Source organism: Staurois parvus, unplaced genomic scaffold, assembly GCF_062004578.1.
Source record: "Staurois parvus isolate SC_StPar_1 unplaced genomic scaffold, SC_StPar_1.0 ptg000253l, whole genome shotgun sequence".
Classification (NCBI taxonomy): Eukaryota; Metazoa; Chordata; class Amphibia; order Anura; family Ranidae; genus Staurois; species Staurois parvus.
The window spans coordinates 687952-707993 of NW_028318049.1; the positions used below are offsets into that span (position 1 = coordinate 687952).

Here is a 20042-nt window from a genome sequence, read left to right on the forward strand (position 1 = left end):
GGAATCATTGTGATGTCTTTAGAGAAATCTTTCTCCTCGTTTTCTTGTCATATTGCAGTTGCAGCGTTGGATATAAAGTGTCTCCCTGCTGAGATTGAGGGTGGGAGGAAGGCTGCTCACAGGCTGACATATGTCAGAGTTCTGCTTGGGCTCCGAACACAACAAATACTCAACGTGTTCATAAATTTTCATTCCATCAGGAAACGCAAAGCGCCATTCCTCTTTGCTTGACGAGTCACCCCCTCGTCTATACAAAGTCTTTTATTTTTCATGATTTAACTATATTTATTGCAATGTAATGGGGACTTGGCTGAGCTAGAACATAAAGGGTACCTGTCACTAACAATAAATTATTTTGTATTGGAGGGTAATATTCTGCATCTCAGAAACATGTGACTGTGTGCCTTCTACTTCTATAGATCTAGCAGTTTTTTCTCAGATTGTTCCCAATGAATACTAGACATGTGCAATTCATTTTGTTATGAATCGAAATTCGGACATTTTCGTTATTCTGAGATTTGGATGTATCCAATATGTATCCAGCTTTAGGGGGGATGATATTTCCGAATTACAATGGTAACAAAGTCCAATGAATCCAAAATAAATTATAACAAAAAGAATATCCAAATTCGAAAATAAATTTGAATTTCGAAATGGAAACATATTTCAATAAAAATAAGGTATAAAATGAAAGAAGATGATGATTTCTACTTAGGCTGCTCAATAGAATAGAACAGAATAGAAAATAAAAGAACAGAATAGAATAAAACATAATAGAATATAAAGGAATAGAATAGAATTAGGGTCCATGCACACTGGCTTAAAAAAACACCAGTGCTCTTGGCAAAAAAAAAAGCTTATTTTGGGCATTTTTTGGTACTAGCGTTTAGGAGCATTTAGCAGCATTTAGCAATATTTAGGAGTGTTCTGCCAGAAAAACGCCAGAAAAAAGCTCCCATAAACACAAAACAGTTTTTTCTGCCTCTAAACGCTGAGCTTCAGTTATGCCTCTAAACGACCTAATGTGCTTGGACACATAGGATAACATTAGTTGCTTCTACAGGCAAAACGCTAAACTCCTCTAGCAGTGTTTTCAGTGTGCATGGGCACTAAAATAGAATAAAAAAGTAATAGAATAGAATACATGTATTTAAAGAGTGGAAGAACATGATCACCACCATACCCACCACCATCATACTCCATACCTAGTGTCCTGATCACCGCCATACCCCATACCATCACCCTGATTATCCATACTAGCATTCTGATCACTGCTATACCCCTTACCAGCATCCTGATCACTGCCATACTCCATATCAGCGTACTGATCACTGCCATATGTCATACCAGCGTCTGACATTTTAGGGTCTCAACTGATCAATTTCAAATATATATCCCATAGTTTGTAGACTCTTTAGCTTTCACACAGACTAAACAATATACACTGTTTTGGGTTATTTTTACCCCAAAAATGTAGCAGAATACATTTTGTCCTAAATTTATGAAGAAAAATTATTTATTTGCCAAATGTTATAACAAAAACTAAGCAAAAATTATTTGGTTTTCTACATTTTCATTATTTTTTCATTTATACAGCAAATAAACACAAAAAAACTGGTCATCAAATACTACCAAAACAAAACTCAATCTGTCTCAAAAAAGGATAAGTATTTGTCACTCAAAGCGTGATAGTGCTGAAAGCTGAAAATTGGCCTGGGGGTGAATGCCCCGGAAGCTAGAAATGACTGAAATAGACAAACAAAAACTAATATCCCAAACCAATGCCCTGATCACCACCATACCCCATAAAAGCACCCTGATCACCTCCATACACCATACCAGCATCCTGATCACAGCCATACCCCATTCCAGCATCCTGATCACCTCCATACACCATACCAGCACCCTGATCACCACCATGCCCCAATACCAGCATCCTGATCACAGCCATACCCCATTCCAGCATCCTGATCACCTCCATACACCATACCAGCACCCTGATCACCACCATGCCCCAATGCCAGCATCCTGATCACAGCCATACCCCATTCCAGCATCCTGATCACCTACATGCACCATACCAGCATCTGGATCACAGCCATGCCCCATTCCAGCATCCTGATCACCTCATATGCCATACCAGTGTCCTCATCACCGCCATACTCCATACCAGAGTCCTGATCACCGCCATATGCCATACCAGCGTCCTGATTACTGCCATACCATCGCCCCGATCACCACCATACTCCATACCAGAGTCCTGATCACCGCCATACTCCAAACCAGTGGTCTGATTACTGCCATACCCCATACCATCGCCCCGATCACCACCATACTCCATATCAGAGTCCTGATCACCGCCATATGCCATACCAGTGTCCTGATTACTGCCATACCCCATACCATCGCCCCGATCACCACCATACTCCATACCAGAGTCCTGATCACCGCCATATGCCATACCAGTGTCCTGATTACTGCCATACCCCATACCATCGCCCCGATCACCACCATACTCCATACCAGAGTCCTGATCGCCGCCATATGCCATACCAGCGTCCTGATTACTGCCGTACCCCATACTATCGCCCCGATCACCACCATAGTCCATACCAGAGTCCTAATCACCGCCATGCCCCATTCCAGCATCCTGATCACACCATATGCCATACCAGTGTCCTGATCACCGCCATACACCATATAAGAGTCCTAATCACTGCCATACTCCATAAAAGAGTCCTGATCACCGCCATACTCCAAACCAGTAGTCTGATCACTGCCATACTCCAAACCAGTGGTCTGATCACCCCCATATTCCATACCAGCATTCTGATCACCACCATACCAGCGGTCTGATTATCGCCATACCCCATACCAGCAACCTGATCACCACCATACTCCATATCAGCATTCTGATCACCGCCATACCCCTTAGCAGCATCCTGATCACTGCCATACCCCATATCAGCATCTGGCATTTTAGGTTCTCAACTGATCAATTTTCAAACATACTATATATCCCATAGCTTGTAGACTTTATAACTTTTACACAGACTAAATAATATACACTGTTTTGAGTTATTTTTACCACCACAAATTTAACAGAATACATTTTGACCTAAATTTGTGAAGAACATTCATTTGCATAATTTTATAACAAAAACTAAGCAGAAAATGATTTTTATTCTTGACGTTTTTTCATTTATATAGCAAAACGTAAAGAACCCAGTGGTGATCAAATACCACCAAAAGAAAGCTCTATCTGTCTCAAAAAAAATGATAAATATTTCATATGAATACAGTATTGCATGACTGAGTAATTGTCACTCAAAGTGTGTTAGTGCAGAAAGCTTAAAATTGACGTGGACTGGAAGGGGGTGAAAGTGTCCGGACCTGAAGTGGTTAAACCTTTGCAATGGCTAGTAAGTTCACTTCAGGATCCATGCACAGGGGGCGTTCTAATAACGCTGGTAATGTTAGCTGTGTAAAGTCACTTTAAAAATGGAAGTTTTTCAGCTTTTTGCATTAGCGTTTAGTGGCGTTTTGCTGCCATTTTTCGTGTTTGTGTTTTTTAGCATTTTTTTTACAAAAATATGGGGTTTTTTGCTCAAAAAATGTCCAAAAATGCAGTTTTTCAGCGTGAGTCCTTTGATGTTTTTACAGCGGCTGTTTTTGGCTTTTGACATTTTTTTCTACATCCAGTAAATCCCCCAGCATGTTATCCTATGTGTCCATGCACACATAGACTGTAATCAACGTTTTTTGGCTGGAAAAAAACAGTGGGTTTCTAGAGGAGTTTTTTACCTGTAAAAATGCTCTAATGTTGAAAACTGCTAAAAAACGCAAACATGTGAAAACGCAAAACTCTGCTAAATGCTAATGCAAAAACACTAAAAAAAGCTGAAAAACGTACGTTTTTGTGACTTTACACAGCTAACGTTACCAGCCTTATCAAAACGTCCGCATGAGGGCTTAGAGCGATTTTACAGCTAAAAAACTCCTCTAGAAATCTCTAGTTCTGCGTTTTTTTCCAGCCAAAAAATGCTGATTACAGTCTTTGTGTGCATGAACACATAGGATAACATGCTGGGAAGTTTATTGGCTGTAGAAAAAAACGCCAAAAGCCAAAAACAGCCGCTGTAAAAATATCCCGTGTGCATGAGGACTCAGGCTACATTTGCAGGGCCTTTTGGCACACAAAGTACATCCAACAGGGATGTGCGAACAGCCAGGAATATCTGCAGCCCCAGCCAACCTGCCATTTCAGTGTACCGGCTCAGAAGCCGCAACTAGCCGCATGCAGGAGTCAAAAACAGCAACAGGAATTTGTAGATTCTTGCGGGTGGCTTATACACAGTGACAAAATGCCTGTGTGAATGATGCCTAACTGAACAGTTTACCTGGAAAGAGTGATTGTTGTAGAACCTGTCCTCTAAAGATGAGCCCCATTCTGCTGGATCAAAGCCCGTCCCTGCAAAGAAGAGGATTCAGACAAATCAGTTAAAATGACCCTGTCACCACATGCTTGATACTATAATAAAGCCAAAAATGTAAAAGAAGATGCTATATACTTAGCTTTCCTGGTGAATATGCTGCTCCAGAGTCCCTTCAGTTAATACTAGAATAAGTCTGGATTCAGACTGATGCGGTGCGGAATTTGCAGCGTTTTCTGTGCGATTTCCGCACTGCATCAGAATCGCACCCCATTCATGTTAACCACTGCGGGTGTGTATGTTCAGTTAACAACACCCCAAAATCGGTCCGCAAAATGTGGTGGGATGTGCAGAATCGGATTGCATAGTTGTGAATACCCATTCGATCTGATTCTAGTGCGGACCACAGAAAGGGTCCTGCACCTTTTTGGTGCAGATGCGGTTGTGATTTGAGCTATACAAAATGTATGGCTCCAATCGCACCGCACATAATTCACATGTGATATACCACACCGCACAAGTGTGAACCCAGGCTCAAGGCTGCATGTAAAAGAACAACGACCATGCATACCTTTATGATGGTTCATGTCTTCAATCTTTGCTACTTTGCTGATCTCCAACTGCTGTAGGAATACAACCCTTCCCAATGTGTGAAATCCCTGCCCCCACTGCATGCTGTGGTTTCTCCTACACCCTTTCATGACCTACACGCCTGCAGGAGGAACCACAACATGCAGCGGTGGAGCAGATATTCCACACTGCAGAAAATATAGTATACCTGCAGCATCCATGGAGTGTAAAGGCACGGGTAAGGTAAGCATATAGTATCTTTTACATGCTGGCTTTATTTTAGTATCAACTGAAGGGACCCAGGAGCAGCATGTTCTCCAGGAAAGTAAGTATTTCATCCCCTAATGTTACTCTTCAATTTCAGTAGCTTTATGCTACCATCTAAGTATAGGTCCTCTTTAATAACTAGTTCAAAGCTAAAACGATATTAAACCCAAAAATAAACATTTATTATATTGCAGCTTACCAATTCTTACATGTATTTGCTACATTAGTTTTCTTTTTAGGCTTTCTATTTCATCTGGTGATCCTGCCAGTAAGTCTGTGGTTTTCCAACAGAACAAGCTGTCCTGCAGATGTAGCAGTTAGATGGTTTAGACAAACCATTTAACCAGGGGCGGACTGACAATTCATGGGGTCCCCGGAAAATAGGGGATCATGGGGCCCCTGTGTCCTTGCCCACACTCAAACCACACCCAAAAAAGCCTATGAAAGGTACCAGGGGCAGCTCATGGGGCCCCCTACTGACCCCGGGCCCTTGGTGGCGCTGCCCCCCTGAAAGATGCCGCCCTAGGCAAATGCCTTGTTTGCCTTTTGGTATATGCACTCCTGGCTGTGAATGTGTGTCTCTCTCTCTCTCTCTCTCTCTCTCGCCGAGGGGGGGGGGATTAGTAGAAGGCTTTCTCAGGGGGAGTGGGCAGAGGTGTTGTTGGTCAATGTTAGGCTCTTTCCGTGGGGAACGCACGATTTTCATGTTGCCTAGGGCAGCACAAAACCTAAATACACCACTGGGGACACTGCTGTATCTTTTTCCAGAAACCTGAAAGAAAAAACAAAGAAAAGAAAAAGTGGAAAAAAGAAGAATAAAAAAAGGAGGAGGGGAGGGTTGAAGGGGAGGATCGGGAAAGGTTAGGTGATGGCAAGGAGAGCATAAGGGGAAGGAGAAGAGCATGGTGTGTCTAATGTTTGGCTTTAATTTGTTAGTGTATCTAAATCTACTAGTCCATCTAATGCCCTCCTTCTCCCAGACTGACAATGCTGCTGCCCAAAGGTGGTCCCTGTGCTCCTTCATCCAGAGTGGGGGCCCTCTAATACTGGAGGTGTGTTACTGGCCAGATCAGCAAGGAAAAACAGAGGGAGAAAAGCCTAAAAAAACAAATGCAGCCACCCCATCTAATACTTGGTAAGCTGCAATATATTACATTTTTGGGCTGACTACCACTTTAGGTCTGACGGTGATACAGGTGATCACTCACCTTCCCTGTTTTTCAGAAGATCTGAAAAGTAACTGGCAGCAAATAGCGGGATATCCTTCGGCTGCTCCCTTAAGACCTCTCTGGTCAGTCCTTCCAGGAGATTGGCGAATCCTCGAGGGATGCGATAATTTGTGTTGGAAAAAGGAATGGCCATCTTCTGGGTGTTGTGGAGTATACTCCTGTAGACGTATACAAAACACAGAATACAATGGAAGGTACACTTTATTAAAGATGAAATTTAACCTGCTTATATTTTGCCTTTCCTGGCTCCTCCTCCATCCATCAACATGCTAATCATATGTATAGATACAAAAAACATTTTCAGTCCCAGTGATGGCATCACTGGGGCTCTGTGCTTCTCTATACAATGCAGGAAGATTATAGCTGGTGGAAGGGATAGGCAGGGTGCTGTACAAGCTTCTTGAAAACATCAGAGCACATGGCCTCATTCACCCAATCAAGACCTCTCAGTCCTTATGCAAGCAGTGGGCTGGCACTTGGGAGGGGTTATGCAAATGTCATGATGTAGGAGTGGGCATTAATAAGCAAACTGTATTTGCCTGCAGACCCCCATAGGTAACTTCCACATGGGATGTTGAACCTCCATGACTGAAAGTGAACTGAAATATTATTTATTTCAGGTACTTATATAGTGCTGTCAATTTACGCAGCATTTTACATATATATTGTACATTCACATCAGTCCCTAACCCTCAAGGGGCGTACAATCTAAGGTCCCTAACTCACATTCATACATACACATACTAGGGACAATTTTTAGACAGGAGCCAATTCACCTACCAGCATGTCTTTGGAGTGTGGGAGGAAACCGGAGAAAACCCACACAGGCACAGGGAAAACATGCAAACTCCAGGCAGGTGATGCGGTGGCTGGGATTCAAACCAATGACCCTAGTACTGCCAGGAGGAAGTGCTAACCATTTAGCCACTGTGCTGCTCATAAAAGGGGGGAGCTAGGAGCATTCCAGCTGAGGAGAAAAGTGCTAGATGATGCTGGACATCCGTCACCCAGGAAGGAACCAGCTTTGGTACGGGCGAGAACCTGTAGAACTCTCTACTGACTGAGATAAGACGGTTTACAATTTCACAAAGTGCAACATTAGGTCAACATCCAAACATGTGTACGTCTCAGGAAATCCAATCATTAGAGTCTTTAATCAGCTTTATTTATTTATTTTTATTTCTTAATTTAATTTAAAGTGTTACTAAACCCAGGACCCTGCATTCACTATATCTGGTCTCCCCGGACCCTGCATTCACTATATATGGTCTCCCCGGACCCAGCATTCACTATATCTGGTCTCCCCGGACCCTGCATTCACTATATATGGTCTCCTCGGACCCTGCATTCACTATATCTGGTCTCCCCGGACTCTGCATTCCCTATATCTGGTCTCCCCGGACCCTGCATTCACTATATCTGGTCTCCCAGGACCCTGCATTCACTATGTCTGGTCTCCCAGGACCCTGCATTCACTATATCTGGTCTCCCAGGATCCTGCATTCACTATATCTGGTCTCCACGTACCCTGCATTCACTATATATGGTCTCCTCGGACCCTGCATTCACTATATATGGTCTCCCAGAACCTTGCATTCACTATATCTGGTCTCCCCGGACCCTGCATTCACTATATATGGTCTCCCCGGACCCTGCATTCACTATATCTGGTCTCCCCGAACCCTGCATTACCTATATCTGGTCTCCACGGACCCTGCATTCATTATATCTGGTCTCTCCGGACCCTGCATTCACTATATCTGGTCTCCCCTGACCATGCATTCACTATATCTGGTCTCCCCGGACCCTGCATTCACTATATCTGGTCTCCCAGGACCCTGCATTCATTATATCTGGTCTCCCAGGACCCTGCATTCACTATATCTGGTCTCCCAGGATCCTGCATTCACTATATCTGGTCTCCACGTACCCTGCATTCACTATATCTGGTCTCCCCGGACCCTGCATTCACTATATCTGGTCTCCCAGGACCCTGCATTCACTATATCTGGTCTCCCTGGACCCTGCATTCACTATATCTGGTCTCCCAGGACCCTGCATTCACAATATCTGGTCTCCACGGACCCTGCATTCACTATATCTGGTCTCCACGGACCCTGCATTCACTATATCTGGTCTCCCAGGACCCTGCACTCACTATATCTGGTCTCCCCGGACCCCGCATTCACTATATCTGGTCTCCCTGGACCCCGAATTCACTATATCTGGTCTCCCTGGACCCCGCATTCACTATATCTGGTCTCCCAGGACCCTGCATTCACTACATCTGGTCTTCCAGGACCCTGCATTCACTATATCTGGTCTCCTTGGACTCTGCATTCACTACATCTGGTCTCCCCGGACCCTGCATTCACTATATCTGGTCTCCTTGGACTCTGCATTCACTACATCTGGTCTCCCCGGACCCTGCATTCACTATATCTGGTCTCCCGGACCCTGCATTCACTATATCTGGTCTCCCAGACCCTGCATTCACTATATCTGGTCTCCCCGGACCCTGCATTCACTACATCTGGTTTCCCAGGAACCTTCATTCACTATATCTGGTCTCCCCGAACCCTGCATTCACTATATCTGGTCTCCCCGGACCCTGCATTCACTATATCTGATCTCTCAGGACCCTGCATTCACTAGATCTGGTCTCCCTGGACCCTGCATTCACTAGATCTAGTTTCCCAGGAACCGTCATTCACTATATCTGGTCTCCCCAGACCCTGCATTCGCTATATCTGGTCTCCCAGGACCCTGCATTCACTATATCTGGTCTCCAAGGACCCTGCATTCACTATATCTGGTCTCCCAGGAACCTTCATTCACTATATCTGGTCTCCCTGGACCCTGCATTCACTATATCTGGTCTCCCAGGACCCTGCATTTACTGTATCTGGTCTCTCCGGACACTGCAGTCACTATATCTGGTCTCCCCAGACCCTGCATTCACTATATCTGGTCTCCCCGGACCCTGCATTCACTATATCTGGTCTCCCCGGACCCTGCATTCACTATACCTGGTCTCCCCGGACCCTGCATTCACTATATTTGGTCTCCCCACACCCTGCATTCACTATATCTGGTCTCCCCAGACCCTGCATTCACTATATCTGGTCTCCCAGGACCCTGCATTCACTATATCTGGTCTCCCAGGACCCTGCATTCCCTATATCTGGTATCCCACAATACACACAACATGGAAATAGAATTATTTTAGTAAATATAAACTGCTAAATAGCTTTTCTCATCAGCAGTTAGAGCAGTCTGGTGACTTCTATCAGTGTCCAGCAGAGCACTGGTTAAAGCTTGTAGGAGCAGTTTTCCTTCTGCTCTGACTGTCCTATGAGGCTGCATGACCCCTGATTTCTGTATGGACAGCGCTGATTGGCCCTGTGCTGATCACATGCACCCTCCCAAAGGGAAAAAAAAACTCTCTAGCAATTCACACTAAACTGAGCATGTGCAGAGTGACTCCTAGAGCTCTGTACTATCAGCAGATGAATTGGGAACATTAGAAGAAGGGGAGTATCAGAGAAGACAGGATCAAACAGCCTTTTTACACAATGCGGAGGATTAACCCCGTAGGTTCCACGGTGAGTATACCAAGCATGCTTTACTGCATATACAGACTGAATCTTTTGTGGGTTTAGCAACACTGTAAATAGACTTTTTCCATCTCTTTCAATCTTCAGATTTCAATTAAATATTACCTCATGAACATGCCATGAGGTTGCATGATCCCACACTTCCTGTTATAGGGTGACAACATCTGTCCCTGTCTCCCCAATGTGTTCCTGTGTTGTCACCCTGTCATATTGGTTATAGATGGAGACTACAAGAGGCAGATTTACTAAAACTCAGATTCTGGTGCAGCTGTGCATGGCAGCCAATCAGCTTCTAACTTCAGTTTGTTCAATTAAGCTTTGATAATAAAACCCGGAAGATGATTGGTTTCTATGCAGAGCTGCACCAGATCTTGCACTCTCCAATTTTATTAAATAACCCTACAAGTGTCCATTTCTACACACATTTCACAGACATGATCCCCTGTTGTCACCATCAGGAACCCTGCCCTGAGAAAGGCCATTGCTAAAGTGCATGCAGACAGGAAGTGATTGCAAAAAGGCTGCAGGAGATCTGCAGCGCTGAGAGGTAACAAAGGAGGAAGAAAACAGGGCGGAGCCATGCACAGTCATGCTAAATTCAAGTCAGTACAATTTTCAGACCGAAGCAGCACTTTGGCGTTTAGGCAAGGTGGGGGGGAGGTTGGGTTCTGGGGATGGTGTATCTAGCTAAGCTTCATCTTTCAACCTAAAAATGGGTGTAACATGAAACGCGGTCCAAAACATGGGCGTGGTCTTTCAATGTCGGGTCACATAAAATATCCATTGGCAGCCATTGTCAGATGACCTCTTAATGATCTCATTGGTTTTCTCCATTGCACAAACTTTCCACAATTGGTGGAATTTCAATGCAAAAACAGAATGTCCTTCAAACGTGCAGCCAGGGGGGCGGTAAAACTACAGTTACCACCCCTGATCTCCCACCTCAACAAGGGCATTCAGGGCTGTACCCATGCTGAGGCCACTGTGGTTTGCTTTGCGCAAAAATTAATCCCCGCTGACGCATTTGGCAGGCAGTCTCTTAAGAGAATGGGGCCATACCAAAACCACCCTGTAACCGCCTGCAATGCACGTGGGTTCGGCACGGTGGGCCAACATTTTCAGGGTTAAAACAGGCGGCTAAAGGCAACATATCAGTAATCCACCACCGATCACTTTTCAGAGGGGCAGCAAGGGCTAACACATGGGAATGAGTCTTATTAGTAAAATAATCTGTTACTTCTCAGCAAATCTAAACCCGCATTCACATTTTTTTATCATGCGCAAAATTGTGCAATTTCACATGTGATTACAATACACGCCAAAAATGCCTGTTGCGCTGTTGTTGCAGTCCATTGTCAATGGCACCTCAAAAAAAAAAGTTTGTCAAACATGGAAAACTGTCAGAAATATGCACAAGATACTTTGCCACATTTTGTTGCGCATAGGGCAGCCTATGCAGATGAATGAAGTGCCCTATGTGCGTGGCACAAAAAAACCCACATATGCGCAGTGCGATTTTACATGCGTTTACGCAAAGCTTACATAAATGCGGGCTAAACTCTCTGTCTGTTGTATGTTGTTGTTGCTGTTAATGTTATTGCTATGCATCTCTATGTACCTGTCGTGGGAAATGTTATCTCATCTGACTGATCGCTCAGCCTTGTTTACATTGTACAGCGCTACAGAGGATGTTGGCGCTATACAGAAAATATATAGAACAGACACCCAATAATCTGTGCACTGGAGAGAAGGAAGGTAAAGGAAAGGGCGGCTGTTGGTGATCACAATGGACTGAACTACATTTAGTATCTGCTCAAGGAAAACTGACAGCTGCAATCCTATTGGTTACCGAGGGAAGTACAAATATCCTCCTCCAATGATATACTGTATATGTCTGCTATAGAGAATAGGTGCAGGAACTGTCCCCCTTGAGTCAGCGTTTATCTCCACTACCTACCCACCTCCTAGCACCACCCCCTCGTTCTACCCCCTACCCACCTCCTAGCACCACCCCCTGGTTCTACCCCCTACCCACCTCCCAGCACCACCCCTTCCCTTGGTTCTACCCCCTACCCACCTCCCAGCACCACCCCTTGGTTCTACCCCCTACCCTCCTCCCAGCATCATCCCTTGGTTCTACCCCCTACCCACCTCCCAGTACCACGCCTTGGTTCTACCCCCTACCCACCTCCCAGCACCACGCCTTGGTTCTACCCCCTACCCACCTCCCAGTACCACGCCTTGGTTCTACCCCCTACCCACCTCCCAGCACCACCCCTTGGTTCTACCCCCTACCCACCTCCCAGTACCACCCTTTGGTTCTACCACCTACCCAGCTCCCAGTACCACCCCTTGGTTCTACCCCCTACCAACCTCCCAGCACCATCCCTTGGTTCTACCCCCTACTCACCTCCTAGCACCATCCTTTGGTTCTACCCCCTACACACCTCCTAGCACCACCCCCTGGTTCTACCCCCTACCCACCTCCTAGCACCACCCCCTGGTTCTACACCCTACCCACCTCCTAGCACCACTCCTTGGTTCTACCCCCTACCCACCTCCCAGCACCATCCCTTGGTTCTACCCCCTACCCACCTCCCAGCACCACCCCTTGGTTCTAACCCCTACCCACCTCCTAGCACCACCCCTTGGTTCTACCACCTACCCACCTCCACCCCTTGGTTCTACCCCCTACCCACCTCCTAGCACCATCCCTTGGTTCTACCCCCTACCCACCTCCCTGTACCACCCCTTGGTTCTACCCCTTACCCACCTCCCAGTACCACCCCTTGATTCTACCCTCTACCCACCTCCCTGTACCATCCCTTGGTTCTACCCCCTACCCTCCTCCCAGTACCACTCCTTGGTTCTACCCCCTACCCACCTCCCAGCACCACCCTTCGGTTCTACCACCTACCCATCTCCCTGTACCATCCCTTGGTTCTACCCCCTACCCACCTCCCAGCACCATCCCTTGGTTCTACCCCCTACCCACCTCCCAGCACCACCCCTTTTAAGTAGTTTCTATGCAATTTGTTAAGGATAACAAGAAAAGCAGTAAAATAGAGCAACAATAGACCCCCTCAGCAACAACAGACCCTTCAACAACAATAGATCCCACACACAAATAAACCTCCCCAGCATCAATGGACCTCCCACAATAAAATACCACCCCAGCCAAAATAGATCCACCCCAGCCAAAATAAACCCCCAGCAGCACAACAGATCTCCCAGCAGCTAGAATTAATAGACCCTCCAGTAGCCAGCATCAATAGATCTCTCCCTCAAACGTTGATCCCTCCTAGCAACAATTGACCCCCCCAGCAACAATAGACCTTCCCAGAAACAATAGACCCCACACAAACATAGATTTCCCCTCCAGCAACAATAGATCCCCCAGCAGCAGTAGACCCTCCAGCACACCTCAGCAACCCTTGACATTACATACATTCAGTGCTGGAGGTGCCGAAATGCTCCAGCACTGCATTCCCACTGAAGAAAATCCCTGTGTCTGCTGCACATAATAAGATACATAAATAAAGGGAATGTGTCACACTTAGTCACATGGCAGTCCTCTGATTGGATAAAATAACTCCTCCTGTATCCGGATTACTGTTACAATGTAATATTACATTTATTAAAAGTTCAATCTGCTTATATGTTGCCCCCCTCCCCCCATCCCATCAACATACTAATGATATTTGTAAATAAAACCTTTCCACTTTCTTTTTCTACCTTATTTTAGTCCCAGTGATGTCATCACCAGGTCTCTGTGCTTCTCTATGCTATGCAGACCGATCAAGGCTGGTGGGAGGGGCCAGGAGGATGCCGTACATACTTTCCTGAACACATCACAGCACGCTGCCTCAGTACTCCTCTCAGAGCCCTCAGACCTGATCCAAGCAGTGGGCTGGCTCTTGGGAGGAGTTATTTAAATATCAAAATGCCTTGATGGGTGGTGTCAATCTGGAGGAGTGGGCGGGTTGTATTTGCATGCAGATCACCCTAGGTCAGGGGTGGGCAACTGTGGCCCTCCAGCTGTTGTAGAACTACAAGTCCCATGTGGCATTGCAAAACTGACAGTTAAAAGCATGACTCCCAAAGGCTGAGGGATGATGGGACTTGTAGTTCACCAACAGCTGGACAGCCACAGTGGCCCACCCCTGCCCTAGGTAGCCAAGGAATAAAAGGGGTGGGTCTGGGACAGTCAAGCTGGGGAGGATAGGGCTAGATGATGCTGGACACGCACCATGTAGTAAATGAAGTGGGCTTCATCTGATTTGCTGCAGCTTCTAATGCACACTGTGAGAAGCTCACAGTGTGCAGTGAAATCAGAGTAAGCAATTTCAGTCCAGGAGGGGAGTCTGAACAAGTGTGCAAGCCTGAAGGGAAGGCTGGAAGGCAGATTTAATTAGTCAAATGCACCTATTGAGTCAGGGATGTAGATGACAGGTGCCAAAGCTGCTGATTTTCCACTGCTGATGGTTCAGCAATGTTAGTATGAGTTTGAATTATTTTTTTTAAAAACATTTTCTGCCTTGGATTCTAATGCTATACAACTTGTGTGTTTGGCTGCAGAGAAAACAACAAACATATTGCAATGTTCCCCATGTGAACTATACAAGGCCGATCACTGTATCTCCACTCGGGAGCTCTTCCACTGCGGATATCCATGTAAAGGAGCCAAAATCGGTTATACAGTGCCCTCTACTGGCACAATGTGTACTACATGTTCCCATGTACCAGCACACCAGCCCATCATGAGATTATCATGTGAAAGTTGTACAGTGTGTGGTGTGATCTTTCCACCAGAGGTGAAGGGACATTCTGACCTTGTCTAATGGAATCTGTGCAGTACGAGTTGAGAAATGTGAACTGCAATCTCAGCAGTGAACTTGTGTCTTCGTTTTGTGACCATAAAACACATTTCAATGGCTGAATTTACAGTTAGGTCCATATATATTTGGACACAGGCACAATTTTAGATTTTTCAGATATTTACCAAAACATATTCAAGCTCTAGTTCTATAATGGATATGGGCTGAAAGTGCACACTCTCAGGTCTAATTTGAGGGTATGTACATCCAAATTGGAGGAAGAGCTTAGGAATTACAGCTCTTAAGAGTAGCCCCCCCCCCTTTTTTCAAGGGACCAAACGTAATTGGACAATTGAATATAATCATAAATAAAATGTTGATTTTTAATATTTTGTTGAGAATCCTTTACTGGCAATGACTGCCTGAAGTCTGGAACCCATTTGGGTTGAGATCAGGTGATTTACTTGGCCATTTCAAAATATTCCACTTCTTTTCCTTCAAAATCTCCTGGGTTGCTTTTGCAGTGTGTTTTGGATCATTGTCCATCTGTACTGTGAAGCGCCGTCCAATCATCTTTGCTGCATTTGGCTGAATCTGGGCTGGCAGTATATCTGTAAACACTGCTTCTGTCTTCTGTCACATCATCAATAAACACCAATGACCCAGAGCCACTGGAAGCTATGCATGCCCATGCCATCACACTGCCTCCACCATGTTTTACAGATGACGCTGTGTGCTTTGGATCATGAGCTGTTCCAAGCCTTCTCCACACTTTTTTCTTCCCGTCATTCTGGTACAGATTAATCTCAGTTTCATCCGTCCAAAGAATGCTTTTCCAGAACTGGTCTGGCATTTTTAGATTTTTTTTGGCAAAGTCTAATCTGGCTTTTCTATTCTTCAGGCTTATGAATGGTTTGCACCTTGTGGTGAACCCTCTGTATTTGCTCTCGTGAAGTCTTCTCTTGATTGTAGACTTTGACAATGATACGCCGACCTCCTGGAGAGTGTCCTTCACTTGTCTGGATGTTGTAAATGGGTTTTTCTTTACCATAGAGAGGATCCTGCAATCATCCACCACTGTTGTCTTCCATGGAAGTCCATGCCATTTTTATGTTGCTGAGCTCACCAGTGCGTTCTTTGTTCCTCAGAATGTACCAGACTGTTGATTTGGCCACTCCTAATGTTCCTGCTCTCTCTGATGGATGTGTTTAGTTTTTGAAGCCTTACAATGGCCTGTTTCACATGCATGGACAGTTCCTTTGAACAAATGATGTAGGTTCACAGCAATAGATTCCAACTGCAAATACCACACTTAGAATCAACTCCAGACCTTTTACCTGCTTAATTGATGAAGAAATAACGAAGGAGTAGCCCATACCTGGTCATGAAACAGCTTCAATTGTCCAATTACTTTTGGTCCCTTGAAAAAGGGGGGATGGCTACTCTTAAGAGCTGGAATTCCTAAACCCTTCCTCCAATTTGGATGTACATACCCTCATATAAACCTGGGAGTGTGCACTTTCAGCCCACATCCAGTATATAACTATAGCTTGAATATGTTTTGGTAAATACCTGAAAAAAACTAAAATTGTGCCTGTGTCCAAATATATATGGACCTAACTGTAAATGTCAAATGACCAGGACACTTGTCCAGGACCAGGATCTTGTGGTGTAGGTAGGACAGAACAACAAGCAGACACCGATCTGCTATCACATTTTTTAAGCTGAAGCGTGATAAATGCTTATAATGCCTTCCCTTGTCCCCATCCACTTCAACATGCAACTAACATTTTTCAATCAGACCATTTGGTTTTCAAGAAATATCTCCTCTGAGATTGGGTCTTTGCTCCGTGGTAAGGGAGGGGCCAGCAGGCTACTGTAAATGTCACAGCACCCTGCCTTGAGCTTTATATGAAAGAACACATCCCCGACACCCCTTTAGACAAGCATTCTCCTCCCTGCTGGCCGCTGAGTGCTGCAGAAGTTTTTTACCTTCTTGTATTCTATGCATGAAGGTAAGAAAAATCTTGTGTGTGCAGCAGTGCCCCCAGCCCCCTCAATACTTACCTAAGCTTCATCTCAATCCAGCAATGTGAACGACAGCTTCGGCTGTCACGGGTCTCTGCCTCCTTTTTGGCTGAGACAGCAAGTGGGAGCCATTGGCTCCCACTGCTGTCAATCACAGCCAATCGGAAAAAAAGGGGGGCCAAGCTGCGGCTCCGTGTGTGAATGGACACACGGAGCAGCGGGTGCCCCCATAGCAAGCTGCTTGCTGTGGGGGCACCCGTCAGACAGGAGGAGCCAGGACAGCCTGTGGGGGACCGGAGAAGAGGAGGATCCAGGCTGCTGTGTGCAAAACCACTGCACACAGCAGGTAAGTATAGACATGTTTGTTATTTATATAAAAAAAAAACATGAACCTTTAGAATCACTTTAAGCAGAGCAATCTGCTGATCAGATCTAATAGAATGTAATCAAGAAGCTGATCAGCTGATTGCACCGCTAAAGTCAGCAGTCCTCAGTGACCAGCAAGGAGGAGCATGCACATCTAAAGAGATGTCATCGATGTGTCCTATCACATAATGCTTGAGGAACAGTAGTGCAGTGACTGAGTCCAGCCCTAAAGGTCACACCTACACGCAACAAAGAGAACAAATGATCGATGGCCAGTAGCCAATAGCTGTGAGAGGAGGGCCAGTGACAGTACTGATCAAGAGGAGAGAGGACTGATGATGGAGTCATTCCATCATTGCTGCAGCTTCAATACGTTATAGGGTTGTGGAGATACAAGTTTCCAGGGAATTGAGAGAAATCAACTTCAACACAGGAGAGGCCTGGCTACAAGGAAGGGAAGGCTTCAGGCGTTCAGCTTTAAAAATCTGAAATCACTCCGCTTCGCCCAATAAAATACCTGTAAATAGATGCATGTATATCCTATATATGGATGTCCTATAAATCACCTAATTCCCTCCCCCTCCTGTCCATCGGCCACTCCCACTGCAAGCCTTTTTTCAACTTTCATCTGATGTGTAAGAGCCCAATATCACATCCATTAGTAAAAATACAAAAATAAAACACCGCCCATACCGGAACACAGTGATATACAAATAGCAGCCATCTTCTGTTGTCACCATCTCCAGCCCCCATCCTCCGTCTGATAACCCTTTAGTAGGGTTGCAATGATACTGGCTTTTTTCATCACAAAACATGAGTAACGATACTCAAGTGAGGCTCAGTACTTACCGATACTCGATTGGGGCTCAGTACTTACCGATACTCGAGTGGGGCTCAGTACTTACCGATACTTGAGTGGGGCTCAGTACTTACCGATACTCGAGTGGGGCTCAGTACTTACCGATACTCGAGTGGGGCTCAGTACTTACCGATTCTCGAGTGGGGCTCAGTACTTACCGATACTTGATTGGGGCTCAGTACTTACCGATTCTCGAGTGGGGCTCAGTACTTACCGATTCTCGAGTGGGGCTCAGTACTTACCGATACTTGAGTGGGGCTCAGTACTTACCGATACTTGAGTGGGGCTCAGTACTTATCGATACTCGAGTGGGGCTCAGTACTTACCGATACTCAATTGGGGCTCAGTACTTACCGATACTCGAGTGGGGCCCAGTACTTACCGATTCTCGATTGGGGCTCAGTACTTACCGATGCTCGATTGGGGCTCAGTACTTGCCGATACCGATTACCGATACTTTTCCAGTGCGATTTGAGCCTATACAAAATGAATAGCTCAAATCACGCTGCAAATCACACTGCAAATGGCACCTCACCCACATGTGATTCGGATTGGAATCCCACAGCATTCCTGTTCCAATCACATGCGATTCTTTGCAGTGCGATTCGAGCCCATTCATTGGCTCATGTCACACCACAAAGGTATCGGTTTCAGATATCGGAGAGTACAAGTACTGGTGCAAATGTTTAGTACCACAATCAGTATCAGTGCAACCCTACTCTTACCCCCTTGCTTGCCGGGCACTTTCACCCCCTTCCTGTCCAGGCCAGTTTTTAGCTTTCAGTGCTGTCGCACTTTGAATGACTATTGCGCGGTCATGCAACACAGTACCCATATGAAATTTTTATCATTTTTTTGAAGACCTATAGAACTTTCTTTTGGTGGTATTTAATAACCTCTGGGATTTTTATTTTTTTGCGGTGCAATTTCCATTATATTCTATGCATATGAAATTGCAACAAAACTGCAGAAAAAGTCATGCAACCACTTTAGCAATCGCACTGCAGCAAATTGCAAATGTTAAGACGCTGACATTCACATTCATTAGATGCGATTTCAATTCCCAAATCGCACCGGTATGACGGGGCACTAAAACTAAAACAATTCAGACTAAAACGTGACTGAAACTAAACGGCATTTTAATAAAAAAACTATGACAAAAACTAAATCAGAATTAGCTGTCAAACTGAACACTGCTGCCAATCTGTAGCTATATAAAAGTATAATACTGACATGACATATAGATTGTATTTCTTTGGCTCTGTTCTATAGATATAATAGATGACAATATAAACATGAAATATTATATGTGCAAATCTAGGTCAGCATAACTCTAACAATATATAAAACTAGAATAATGAGAGAACACATGAAGCTCCAACCTCCTCCTGATTCCTGGGCCGCTTCCTTGTTACTCTGCCTCTCCATGGCAACCAGGAGAGTCATGTGAGTTGCTCAGGGAAAGGGGCGGGGCTCTGGCTCAACACATAGAGGCGGCCCCACCTCACCGCCTTCATTGTTCTCATTGTGTTTTCTCTGCATTGTTCTTGAGGTGATCTTAGCCCTATTAGTGCATTTGTGACAGAAACAATTGAGTACTGTCCGTGATACTTTTTTTTATTTGCACTAACATACAATTTTGAGGACAAGCTTTTGGGGAATGTCCCCTTCTTCAAGGTCCAAGTGAGTACTGCTACCTGGAGATTGAAGAAGGGGACATTCCCCGAAAGCTTGTCCTCAAAATTGTATGATAGTGCAAATAAAAAAAGTATCACGGACAGTACTCAATTGTTTCTCTACATTGTTCATAAGAGCGGACAGAGAGGAGTGGTGCTATACACTGTGCATGTGAGAAT

At 45.1% G+C, this 20042-nt stretch overlaps 1 protein-coding gene across 3 annotated transcripts in view; it reads right to left on the reverse strand.

Moving 5' to 3' along the window:
- Nucleotides 1–19638, reverse strand: part of SPA17 (sperm autoantigenic protein 17) — a 115515-nt gene extending 95877 nt beyond the window's left edge. For all 3 annotated transcript variants that reach the window (XR_016313252.1, XR_016313253.1, XM_089680907.1), the window contains exons 1-3: nt 19569–19638; nt 6479–6657; nt 4401–4471 (exon numbers count right to left, since the gene is read on the reverse strand). Coding sequence is in view for 1 of the 3 variants with exons in the window: in XM_089680907.1 (XP_089537033.1) it covers nt 4401–4471; nt 6479–6632 (225 nt within the window). In the remaining 2 variants the exon portion in view is untranslated. The remainder of the gene's footprint in view (nt 1–4400; nt 4472–6478; nt 6658–19568) is intronic.
- Between the last annotated feature and the right edge of the window lie 404 nt (nt 19639–20042).